Below are 12966 nucleotides of genomic sequence, written 5' to 3' on the forward strand. Positions count from 1 at the left end.
CATCTTTTCCTGTAAAGAAACATTGAGATGCCAAGCTTGATGAGGGATATAATTTGGAAAAAAATAATTATTATTATGACATGTACATACTAAATGTATGGACTCTAACAAACAACTAATTAAAACAAGACATCTAATTTAAGGCGCGATTTTGGTTTCGGTGCAATTTTCAAAAGCCAAAACCAAAACCAAACCGTTTCCTACAATGCAGTTTGGTTTCAAAACCACAAACATTTCAAAACCGCAAAACCGAACCATTCAGTGCGGTTTGATTTGGTTCGTGTTTCGGTTTCAGTTTCGGTTTTCGGTTTCAAGTGCCCACCCCTAGTTTTTTGAGAAGTGAAAAAATCGGGTCATGAGAATAAGGTTTTTCGCGGACTCCAATGGAAGATGGACCGAGACACATTGATTTTATCCCCCAGTTTAAATTAATAATGTTTGTTGTAGTGCTATGATTTTCTATTTATTTGAAATTATTTATTGGAATTAGACTTTATTTGAGAAATAATGACATGTAGGGGATAAGGCCAAGAAAACATAAATAAAAATAACAATAAATATATTGGTGAATAGTAGTCACTATTGTCCTTACACTTCCTTCTAAACGAGTGGACTTGTACGAAGGCAATTACTGTTAGAGTGAATAGTAAGGGCAATGCTCCCAATGGCCCTTGCCTTCCATTAAGAGCATCTCCACCGCTGGTGGAAGTTAATGGCAATTGGAGGGCAATGATCCTCACTATTCACTCAAAACAATATTTGTCTTTGTGCAAGTTTATCAGTTTGGAAGGAGGAAGGGCAAGGCAAATGCAATTACTATTCACAAATATATTTTTTATTTTTTTAATGTTTTCTTTGCCTTATCCCCACATATCATTATGATCGTAAATTTTTGACTAATTTTAAATATTTAATTTGCAAGTGTTTTGAACTTTGTTAGAAACTTAAAGTTTGGACTTTATAAGTTTTTTGAATTTTTGAAATATTTTTTTAATTTTTATGGTAATTTTTATGATATTTTTTTTTTTTGGATTTTTTAGAATTGGATTTAATCCTAACCTTTGAATTGGAGATTTTTTTTTAAAATCTAAGGCCCACAAAGAGCAACGTGGCAGGCTGCAACATCAAAAGTCTGATGGGCTTCACGTGGTTTTGGTGTTTTTTGGGTTTTCATTTAGGACCTAGCTTCTCTGCTCTTCTCATACACTCTTATCCTCTTCTATGTGTGCGATTACAGTTAAGCTACATCAACATTTTTTATGAATATTACTTTTTGTTTTATTATCTTGATAAAAAAATCAATATAAAATAAGAGGGCAGAGAAGCCGGGTCCTTTTATTTAGTGGGGAGGTGGGACCGTAAAATAGGAGGGGAATGGAGTGTATGAGAACTGGGAGAGCATAGAAGCCGGGTCCTTTTATTTAGGGGGGGAGGGAGGAAGAGAATGCATGAGAACTGGGACGGCACAGAAGTTAGGTCCTTTTATTTAGGGAGGGAGGGAGGGGGGACCCGGTCCCATACATTGTCTGCTGGGCTTTCACTTGGACCCATGCTATTGCAATTATTGAAGAAGTGTTTTTTTTGGTCAATATATTGAAAGAGGTATTTGCCTTCAACCCAATTGTCTCCTTTTTTTTTTTTTTTTTGTTTACCGGTGGAGCAACAATCTTGGGGTGGCTTGCAATTTACCCAATTGCAAGTCCATTGGAGATACTCTTAATTAGATTTTTTATTTATTTTTGGTGAAGAAAGAGATAGGGGATGCAACACGAGGACTTATGAGGAGATCACCCATCCTAGTACTACTTTCGGCCAAACTCGCTTAACTTCGGAGTTCTTATGGGATCTAGTGCATGTGAGTTGGTATGCCCAAACTCACTTTACTTCGTAGTTCTGATGGAATCCAGTGCATGTGAGTTGGTATGATCACATCCAAAAGAGGTGGGGATGCAACACGAGGACTTCCCAAGAGGTCACCCATCTTAAAACTGCTCTCATCCAAACTCGCTTAGCTTCGGAGTTCTGATGGAATCCAATGCATGTGAGTTGATATGATCGCATCTTCTTAATTGGATTTTTCACTATGCACTATCACATGCTATTGACAAACATAATCCAAAAATCGTAAATATAAACAACACATGTTAATAAGAACCAGTTCGATTAATGAATTCAAATTCAAGTTATTGTGTTGTTGAACTGTCTGATCGAATAGATATAAGTTAATCAAAATTTTGACAACTCATTACCTTGTAATCAAGATTAACCTTATCTTGGAAAGACACTGAACTTGAACAACTTTCAGCCTCCAAAACGTGAAACTGTTCCAAAAGTAGGTTAAAAAATCTTCAATTGATTTGACCATAACACCTTACAGAAAAGTAATTTCCGCACATTAACCATACACATTACTGTTTACCTTTCGTTTTAAATTGAATAAATCGGTGAGACGAAGAGTGTTCACAAAGTAAAAAAGACGAATACAAAATATCATTTAATATCATAAAGTCTTGCTCATTTGAAAAGAAAGTAAAACCAATACTCAAAAACTGGATAAATAGGGCAGGCTAGCATATATTATGAAGAAAAAGAAAAGGAAATATACAAATTAGGCTAAATTGTAGCAAAGGTTCCTAATCCATTCCGCGAGTTTAGTTTACGTCCTTTAACTCTACTAATAATTTATCTTGTCTTCGAATTATGTCATTTGTTGCACTAATAGTCTTTTTCGTTAACTCCATCAACGTTTTTGTTAAATTGAGGGATAAAATAGGAATTACATCCAAAAAATAAGAACACAAATTTTTTAAAGAGAAAAACTTGCCTCCTCAAGGATTGAGGAGGTACTGTTCTTTAAAATACCTCGTAACTTATTCATAGAAATTCGTGTTTATGATCGGAATTTCTTAAGAATTTGACTAAAAGATCTTAGTTTTAGTTGATTTTTTTCAGAAATAATCTTTACATAGTAATTTATAATATAAATATTATGATCATAAACACATAATTCTGTGAATAGGCTACGAAGTATTTTGAGTAAGAACTCCTCCCCAACCTTAAAGAGCCAAACTCTTTTTATTTTATTTTATTGATGTATAAAAAGATCACTATACCCTAAATTGGACGAAAAAGAAGGCATACTTGAGGTAAGGACCATTTGCAAAATTAAGTTGAAAAAAGAGAAACTAAAATAAAAATTTAGAGACGAAAAATTAAACATGGAGTCAAATTCAAGGACTTGGCTACCTCGCAAACTGTCAGAGGGATTCCATTCAGCGAATCAGTAAAGCCAAAACAGTAAGAAAATCTCTGAGAATCATCAACGCACATAAAACAGCACCAGTTACTGGTCCTCTGACTGATGCAATGAAAAGTTGGAAACCATCCTAAAAAAGCTCTTATTCTAACAGCCCCAACCCCACACATTCCCCCCAAAACACACCAAACATAGTATTGACAGCTCAGTAAAAGTAAAACTTTTGGTTGGTGTTTGGAAACCAAGAAAATTATCCCAACTGTGCAATTTCCTCATTGGTGGCGGTAGTTGTGGTGGTGGTTGTTTCGCTCTGCTTCTGTGAAACAGGATACTTAATGGCATTGAGTTCCACCTTGCGCAGGGCAGCTTTACCAAGATCAACACCACAAATGTCAGAAAGCCTGACCAGATACAGCAGCACATCAGAAAGCTCTTCTCCCAGGTGCTCCTTTTCCTCCTCCTTCCAATCTGGCAGTCCCTTTGGAACCTCCCCTTTCCATTGAAATATCTCAGATAGCTCCCCCACTTCTCCCACCTGTAATTTCATCAAAAAGGCCAGACCTTTGCATCAATTTGTGAACCAAAATTTAACGCCCTTCTGGCTGTTTTGAGGAAAAAGCAAAAGCCAAATGCCCAAAACCACTTGGGGGAAAAAGGGTAACACAGAAAAGTGGGGTAATTGAAGATTTGATGTGACAAAAACAATAAAAAAAGAACCACCTCTTTCCAAATCGTAAATTGTAAAGCAAGTCAAATTTGACTCGGGTTAAACAATATACACTTTCACCACTCAACAAGTTCGAATCTCCTTTCTCCTTTCTCCTTTCTCCTCTCTCGTAGGTTAAAACAAACAAAGTTACAAACTTCAAGAAAAACTCAATTTGGGTTTTGATACGAAGGTGAAAAGGAGTTGGAAACAAACAAAATAAGAACCTATTTGCAGTCAAGAAGCGCGTGGAAAATAGGAAAAAGAAGTCAGAAACCACAAAACCCCAATTTGTTTATAATTAAATATATGCAAAATCCAAACTACAGTGAGTCAGCTGTGTGTATATATTATTTGGTCAAATCTTACAAAATCCCATGATGAAAGTGAAAGCAAAAATACGAAATAATGATAAATCGCAAAGCAATCACATTTTTATTAATTGGGTTTCTCCCCATTTAATGGATCACACAAATTATTAAATAAAACACGTATCAAACAGTTAATGGGCATAAAAAAATGGCATGAGAGAATTATCAACCAAAAAAAAAGCAGAAAGAATATTTATGGGTTGGAAAGATGAACAAACCAGAGCTAGGAGAAGGTTTCTGGGGCTATGGAACTGATCCCAGTCTCTCTCTTTTGCAAAGTCGGCCATTTTCTTCTTGAGAAGATCAAGGGTGACATTTTCTCCTTCTGCAAAACCAGTCATCTTCTCTTTCTCTCTCTAAAAACAAAGGGAAATATTGAGAATAATTGCAAAGAAATGGAGGAAATTTAAAGAGGGAGGAAGCAGGAAAGATATGACGGAGAGGCAGACAGCTAAGCTCTCTCTGCCCTGCAAGCAATTACTCCTGGTCAGGCGACTCAGGGTTTTTTAATATATATAGAGTTCATGATGACCAAATATTCAATCTTTTTTTTCCTTTTTGTTTAAAACAAAAAAAGAGACAAATAGATTTGGAAAATAAAGCGTTACTTTGGAAGGGAATCGATGACAATTTATGAGTATCTTTTTATATTTTAAGCATTTATTTGCAAAAATGATTTTACACGTTATTTAAAAAAAAAACATTAATGAAAAAAGTTTAAAAATTTTGAATTTTAACGATAAGGATAAAATAAAAGGTAAAGTGAATAGCAGTATGTTTGACTTTTTAGTGTAAAAATATAATTTTTCATAGTGAACAGATCTATACTCCTTTTTACCGCAAACTTTTCATTAAAACTCTCCATTTTTTAATTTTTAAACTCCTTTTTGTTTAACACCATCAGATTGAAAAATAAATTCGAATCAAGAGTTCAAATTAAACAAAGGTATTTATGAGACAAAATAGACAGTGCAAAAATCACTTTTTATTTTATTTTATTTATGATCATTAAATTAAATTAATTTAACGATAACACTAGAAATGATTACACAAAGATCTCCATGAGGTTAAAACATTTGTAGTTATTAATTTTCTTTTTTATTGGTTAATAACTTGGAAATAAATCATTTCACTTATTATTGGTTATTTACGTGTTATAACAAAAATATGTGATTGTTTAACTTTTATTGCACCTACACTAATCTATACTTAAAGAAATGGGATGATTTGAACCCTGAAAGCATTAGAAGCTTAAAAAAAAATGTCTTAACCATTAAGTAAATTCGGTACTTGCAAATAAGTGATTATAATTAAAATAAATAATAAGAGCAGGTATACTAGATGAAATATCTCACTTTTAGAATACAATTTCATAATAAATAATAAGAGTAGCCATTAAATTATAATTCGGGGATTACCTACTTAAATGTATTTAATATAACAATCAGATATAATTATGTCAACATATGTATTTAATATAATTTATGCCTGACCCCCGAAATGATGAATATATTAAATACACGTAAATATTGTAGTTAAATTCTATAATTTGAGAGGAAAATAACGCCATATAATAGTGCCTCACATAAATTGAAATGTTTCTCGAAATAGAAAAAAATGTTGTATAATGGACACTAGCTACTGTCGGTTATTTTTTGTACTGAGAATTGACACATGTTAGCTAGTTCGCATGATTTCTTGGTTGGATACGTGGTAAACCACTTGTGCTCTGTAGGGAGCATGTGTTCTGCTCGTCTTTCTCACAGTGTCCAACTGTTATGACATGAGACCTCTGAACTTGCCATGAAAGTTTTGAGTAACAATCTATAAGTCCACCGTAGTACCAGACACTTGTATATTCAAGGCCCGATTCTGAATCTTCTTTTGAAGGTGGAAATTGTGTACTCTAGGTTAGCTAAAAGAAGGTTATTGGTAGATATATATTGATAGAAGCAGTCTCTGCTTCCACACAGTCTAATCCTTGAGAACTAAACCCTCTTCATATAGTTGAGGATACCATCGAGTGCTGGAAGTAGAAGACTACTTCTGAACCTCCATCAATGGCGACACATTTAGGTAGGTTTTCTTGCAGAATAATAACACTAATATCGAAGCACGCTTTGTTGGTCTGTCTGTATGATGTTGTAACCCTAATACCAGGTTGATATAATCTCTATAAACTCTTACAACAGCATGAACTTATCCATGAAGATTCAACATTATATAACCTCGACTTCTTAAAGAAAAAGATTGGTAAATGATCTAGAGTTTAATTAACTTTTGATCTCAAATTTTGATAACACCAATCATTTTTAAATACTCAATCATTATGTTGCTTGAGAAGACAATGTGAAAAGTTAGTAATAAGTTGATGATTCAGCATTTGAAGAACTCTTAATTGAGTCTTTTCATGAGCAAACTTTGTTAATTTTGTCGACCCTTCATATTTGATATATACTCGTTGCAAGGATAAAAAAAAATATGCATGTGAAGGAATACAACACGAATTTCTCTTGTACAAACACGTTAGGCAAGAGACATGCCCAAAGGTTTGAATGCATTTTTCCAAGTGATGCATGTGTACATGAAGATTGAGCAAGCAATGATAGGTGCAATTGCGGTCAAAGCTGAAAAATAACAAGTTTTCTTAACCAATGAATTATTGTGTATATATGTGCCTGTGAAACTACGTAATATGCTGATGTAACGTTGCAACTTATAAATATTACATACACATTTGTTCTTTGGTTGGATCTCTATGTAATGTTTGAGCTATTATTTGGTTGCAAAAGGAGTCAAAATCTGAAATTTACCATTACCTCTACTCCGTACAAAAATATTGTGTGTGAGAACTTTCATGACATGCCAGTATGATATTACGAACAAACAAAGACCTTTACCTAACTGCATCAATTATACAATGTTCTGTATACGACTGCAATGCACCGTACCCAGAAAACAGTAAAAAAAGGGAAAATAAAATTGAGGGACTTAATCACACACCACTAAAACACTAATCATTGTGGTTGGTATGCATGTGGATAGTTTAGTTTATATGATGAGAGGCAGCAAAGTGCATATCTAATTTAGTGGCAACTGAATCTACAAATACGTATGCAGATCTTAATTAAAATATGTTTAGCCTCATCCTAAGAATATATAAACCCTAGCTAGAATATATTATATACGAGGGTGATATTCATATATGCACCTCACATATATATAATTTTATCTGTAAGAATATATATACATATACAACCTAGAATATATTACATGTTTGACATTCATATCTGCATGATAATGTTTTGTTTTAGAATATTATGCAGCAATTTTATAGTTTATTGCGTGTGGGGTGAGAGAGACCTGGGGGATAGGCAACGCATTAATAGCTTATATCTTACGTTATGTATTAGTTGAGGAAAAATGGGAGATAAAAAGAATAAAAATGTGCACCGACTAGTAACACGGCATATAGCCGTTTGTTTTTATATTTATAACTGAGAGTCACGTGTTTGACTTAGATGAATAGCATTTTGTCTTGAATTTAGTATCTAGTTATATAACTTCATTTGTGGCTTAAAACAGTCTTCCACTCTTTTGAATACAAAATAGAGTCGCATTTCAAATGAGATTATATTATAATCTGATATGCTGCTTCCAATTACGATTATGCACTAAAAAAGGTGGATAGTTGGTTTGCATGTAATCTGATCTCTTTCTATCTGTTTCTGGGGATCATAATAAAATTAAATTAATTAATCCACGCGTATTAGGCATGCTAAGCACCACTTAGAGGCAATGATCATCTTTTATTGGTAACAAAATGGAGTATGGTAATCTTTTCAGGTTGCTATACATTCATCACCTTAGAAATGAAATCACTATGATGTAGGCACGGACACATGATATAAAAATGACGTGGGCTGAACTTTTAAGCCAATTTTTCCAAACTGGAAATTTTTTGACAGTCTTATAAGTTTTTATGACATTTTCCAATTTACATTATGTGTTAAAGTACATCCTCGTCTCATAAAATAATCATATGAAAACATAAATAACCACAAAAATTCTTTTAAAACACAGCAATGACAAGAAGTAGGAGGTGAAATGGTGAAGTACGGTGGTTATGGGACAACCTGATCGGGTGTGTAGAGTCTTGTCTTCAACGTTTGGTAGGTGAAAGAATTTTTAAATATACCATGCACACGCTTTTTATCATGCTTAGTATAAAAAGCTTTAAGTGTTTGAAATGCTTTTTGAAAGAAGTACTTGTTGTGTAGAAGTTCTTTTAGTGAAAGTGTTATGAGTGTAGAAGAGCTTTTATTGGAAGTGCTTTTGAACAGAACTACTTTTAAAGAAGCATTTCAAACAAGCAGAAAATTTTGTTTTCTTTTTTTATTTTCTTATTCAAGAGAACTAAGAAAGTATGAGTCGGATTCATCAATACCTTAAATATAAAAAAAAAAAACTCTTAACCAACTAAGTCACAAATTCTTTATAATTCAGCTGGTGGTTATATACGCACAAGTTGTCATGTCGTGGTCCTAGTAGAAAGTTAATATAAGATCCACCAAACAAATAAAGAAAGAAAGTGAATGGAGAAGAGGCCGGGGACCCAATACTTGTCCGATACTCATCCCAATTTATGTTCATAGTTTCGTGGTTTCATGGGCGGGAAGCTTCTCGGAAACCAGTGAGTGTCAAAGTGTCATATAACTTCCAAAAGCAACAGACAAATCATGCATTCATGTTAGATTTGAATACACACACACAGATAAAGGATTAATTTAGGATAAAAAAGAATATCATGGAGAGAGAAGGATAATTTACATGCTCATGAATGAAGACCAGAAGATACGTACCTCAAAAACCCTAGCTAATTATATAAACCCCTTTGACAAATTACTGCCATGAATGAAGATCATTTACATGCACTTTTGAGTACTCATTTAAAAGGAATATTTGTGTTCCTAAAGGAATATTGCCTCCAATATGAGAGTTATTATAGTAGAATCCCTCAATTTGAACTTTTTATGATTTTATGTGATAATTTGATTAGGTGCACAATTTTTGCTTATGTGAACTTTTTTTAATTAATTAAAAGCATTAAAAACTTCAATCAAGATTGTAGGCCCCGTTTTTTACTCAAGGTTATGTCCATATAAAGTCCCTATACGTGAGTACATACACTTTGTATCCGGTGAGTCCCTAGACTTTAGGGACTCACTTTCCGATTTATTGGAGATTCATTTTGTCCCTATATTTATTTTATACCCTTTTATACAGTAATTGTCCCTATGTATAGACTCCACTAGAGATGCTCTAAGACTACTAACTAATATCGTCTAGACTCTGGAGGGTACTTGTGATCATGCAGCTAAGATTTTTTTTTTGTTTAACCTTTTCTTGTCCACTAATTGACATTTTTGTCTAACAAGATGGAAGGAATCGGTGCTCGAATATTTTAAATGATTGTTAATGTTGATTGATAAGATTTCATTGTGTATTGAGCAATGTTAAAAGGCTCAACATCATCGGGATATTTGCAAATTTGGGTTGTAATCTCCGGACTCCCCTTTCTTCCTCTGCCCTACTTCCTTTCTTTTCTTGTAGTTATAATGAACATTTGTACTGGATAAATCCAAAGTGAATCGATGACAAAAACAAATTAAGAAATGAGAAAACGAAAAATGTGAAACTACTACCCTACAAATAATTATCTTATCTTGGCCCAATCAACTGCGTTGGGCTCCTCTTTATGTAAGAAGGGCCGAAGGTGCACATTTTCAAGCCTAAAGCCCAAAATGATGATATTTCAACTGGGCTCAAAGTCATGACGTGAAATTTCAACAGAGACTAAACCCTAAACCCTAAACCCTAAACCCTAGCATATGTATCTGTTCTTTCATTTTGTACCACCTTAGGTCCATGAAGTTTGTTTGCTCATATTATAATACATGAGTTAGTAACACTACGTAACCAAACGCTTTAAAAATTTCCTCCGCCGTCCTTGTGCATGCGATATTTTCTCTGGAATTCCCGCAAAAAAATGGAATTTCATGGAAACATGCTAAAAAAGAAGAAACCACAGTATAAGAAAAGCTTTTACTGACTAGTGTTTCATGCTTGTTTGTACACACTGCAAAATGGGTCCTCATTTTCTGCCTTTATTGTTTTCAGTTTTTGTTATTTTGTGCAGGGGAAAAGGATTGTAACAGATTCCCCATGTGAACCTTTGTTTACTTATGACCAAATTTTAGGACCACCCCTCCACTTTCACTTTATGTCTGCATTTTTCTGTTTTTTTTCAGAGAGTTGAGAGCCCTACTTGTTCTTAATTTGAATTTACCATGTGGCATCAACAAATGTGAAACACAAAACATGAACTATGGAATGGAAAGCAAAAATATGTATTCCTAGTCTCCTAGATACTTTTGGAATGTTGCTTGAGTACTTCTCGCGAGAATGTGAGCTTCCAACCCAAAATCAATTGGCAGTAGGTTGAGATGCCCAGGATTATGTAAATTATCATGTAAAGCTTTAATTTTCCGATGTGAGAGACACTCTCAACATTTCTGAGTTTTGAATATGGCAGATATTACAGAGAGAAACACAGTGAAAAATATATCACTTGGTAAACCAAAAATTGATGCGCTGTCCTTTGTTCAAAACTCCAGAGCAGATTACAACAGCCAATTCAGGACAACCCCATTGAACTTAATTCTGCTACACCAGTAAAAATGGGACTATTTTTCCTCAAAAAGATTTGGAATTTTAGATTCTGATACATGGTTGAATCTTAAATTGAAACAAGGTCCCTACTCATCTCTCAAACTCCCAAATGTGAAGAAATATTTTACCCATGACAAACACATCTGTAGTGGTATGCACTGTTGATGGGGTCATTGCCCTCCACAGGGACTTGCTCAGCTCTGCACTTGTACTTGCACCCTCTGCATTCATTGTATGTGCATGTTGGTGCTGTGGATCCGATCATCAATCTCCTTACATAGTTCATCCTTTCCTTGCTTCTCTATATCCTCAAGAATTATGCAGAATTATTGTCAGAAAAATTATAGAAAAATATCAGAAAAATTGTGCTGATTTTATTTTGATTTAATTTTGTTATATGTTTGGCAATGTTTATCACCTGCTTAAGTTGTTCTCCTTGTGATGTAAAGAAATCGTTGACCCTTTGACTCTGTGGAAGTTCTGCTACTTGAGTTCTGGACCCTGCATCAACAACGAGACCACAAAATCAAAATGTTGAAACAAACTTGGCTAAATAATGCTATTAAAGCTGGGAAATTTGGTGGTGGGAGCACGGAGAAAAAGGAGAGTTTAAAGCAACTAACACCCGTTTAGACCAATTGCTAGTTCAGTGTACTTGCCCCCTCAAACTAAGTTCAAATTCTTGTGTTTCCGTAGATTACAGTAGTTTAGACTATCATTTCTATATAAAAAAAATCCAAATAAATTTGAAGATAAAACCAAGAAGCTGGAATTCAATATTGGGCAACAACCGATTTGGGGAACCTTAATTTGGAAACCAAATTGCAAAAACTTTGAAAAGGCAGATATATGTATGTACATGGATATATATGTGTGTGTGTGTGTGTATATCATATATAATTTTTTTTATGAAAAAGGAGCATATAAATGGAAGCCAAGAATTTAGGAAACAAAAGGAGGAGGAGGAAAGGGCTTAATTATGAAGGGATAACCTTGTACAACATGAGCTGCAAAGACTAATATTATGAAGAATGGTAAGAGTAATATAGGTCTTGTGGATTTGGCCATCTTTTTTCTTTTCCCTTTGAAAGAGAGATGAAATATTTGTGACCAATGTATTGGAAGGATAAGAAATGAAGGAGAAGGAGAAGTAGAGGGGAGAGGTGTGTCGCAATGAGCTGAGCTGCTCAGCCAAAGAAGAGATAGGGTGGCAAAAATCTGTGCTGTGACTCAGGAGAGGTGTGTCGCAATGCATTGACCGTAACGCCCACGGTTTATGATGTCACGGGATGACAACGCGGGACAGGACCGGGGTACCCCTCCATTCCCCACCTCGCGATTCGCTTTAAACCCCGACCGCGACCTCGACCCCAATAATTGCATCCATAACCATGTTTTTAATCCGGGGTTCCCCACCCTCGCCTCCGCATGGGAAACTACCTCCAAATCCGCACCCGTTAATTAGAGTATCTTCAAATGAGATGTCAAATTTTGAACATAAAATTTAAATTTGACAGCTTATGTGACATTTTGACATCTTTTAAAGTTTTATTGTCTGCCAAATATGTCAAATTAAATTATTATTTTATTATATTATAAAATAAATGATTAAATTAATAAAAACTTAATAAAAGGCATTTAATAATTATGAAATCCTGACCCTTCAACGTTTCTTTTTAACAAGAGGGAACCGTTCACTTAATTTAACAAAAGGGAAACGGGTCAACAACAACATTAATTGCAATGATGATTAAACCAATAAAAAGCATTAACAATTAATTTTGAAGCTGCTGTCAAATTTGACAGCAACTCTCTTATTGCCAATCCATATCATCGCCACATAGGATTTGACATTTCAGTTGGAGAATATTTGTGTGATCTTTTTTTACTGTTATATCTTA

General features: G+C 34.3%; 2 protein-coding genes and 2 pseudogenes across 2 annotated transcripts; all 4 read right to left on the bottom strand.

Annotated features, from left to right (window-relative positions):
- Positions 1-1758: 1758 nt before the first annotated feature.
- Positions 1759-1877, bottom strand: LOC137730357 (5S ribosomal RNA; annotated as a pseudogene).
- A 67-nt stretch (positions 1878-1944) lies between these two features.
- LOC137730356 (5S ribosomal RNA) lies at positions 1945-2063 on the bottom strand (annotated as a pseudogene).
- A 1175-nt stretch (positions 2064-3238) lies between these two features.
- On the bottom strand, positions 3239-4804 carry LOC137730265 (uncharacterized). Its single transcript, XM_068469323.1, has 2 exons — positions 4552-4804; positions 3239-3791 (listed from the first exon to the last, which is right to left on the bottom strand). Exons 1-2 carry the CDS (start codon positions 4672-4674, stop codon positions 3507-3509), a joined length of 408 nt encoding a protein of 135 aa, XP_068325424.1. The 5' UTR covers positions 4675-4804; the 3' UTR covers positions 3239-3506.
- Positions 4805-10872: 6068 nt separating this feature from the next.
- LOC137727558 (EPIDERMAL PATTERNING FACTOR-like protein 9) lies at positions 10873-12184 on the bottom strand. Its single transcript, XM_068466402.1, has 3 exons — positions 12058-12184; positions 11484-11566; positions 10873-11366 (listed from the first exon to the last, which is right to left on the bottom strand). The coding sequence occupies exons 1-3, from the start codon at positions 12131-12133 to the stop codon at positions 11190-11192; spliced, it is 336 nt and encodes a 111-aa protein (XP_068322503.1). The 5' UTR covers positions 12134-12184; the 3' UTR covers positions 10873-11189.
- Between the last annotated feature and the right edge of the window lie 782 nt (positions 12185-12966).

Source organism: Pyrus communis, chromosome 3 (genome assembly GCF_963583255.1).
Source record: "Pyrus communis chromosome 3, drPyrComm1.1, whole genome shotgun sequence".
NCBI lineage: Eukaryota > Viridiplantae > Streptophyta > Magnoliopsida > Rosales > Rosaceae > Pyrus > Pyrus communis.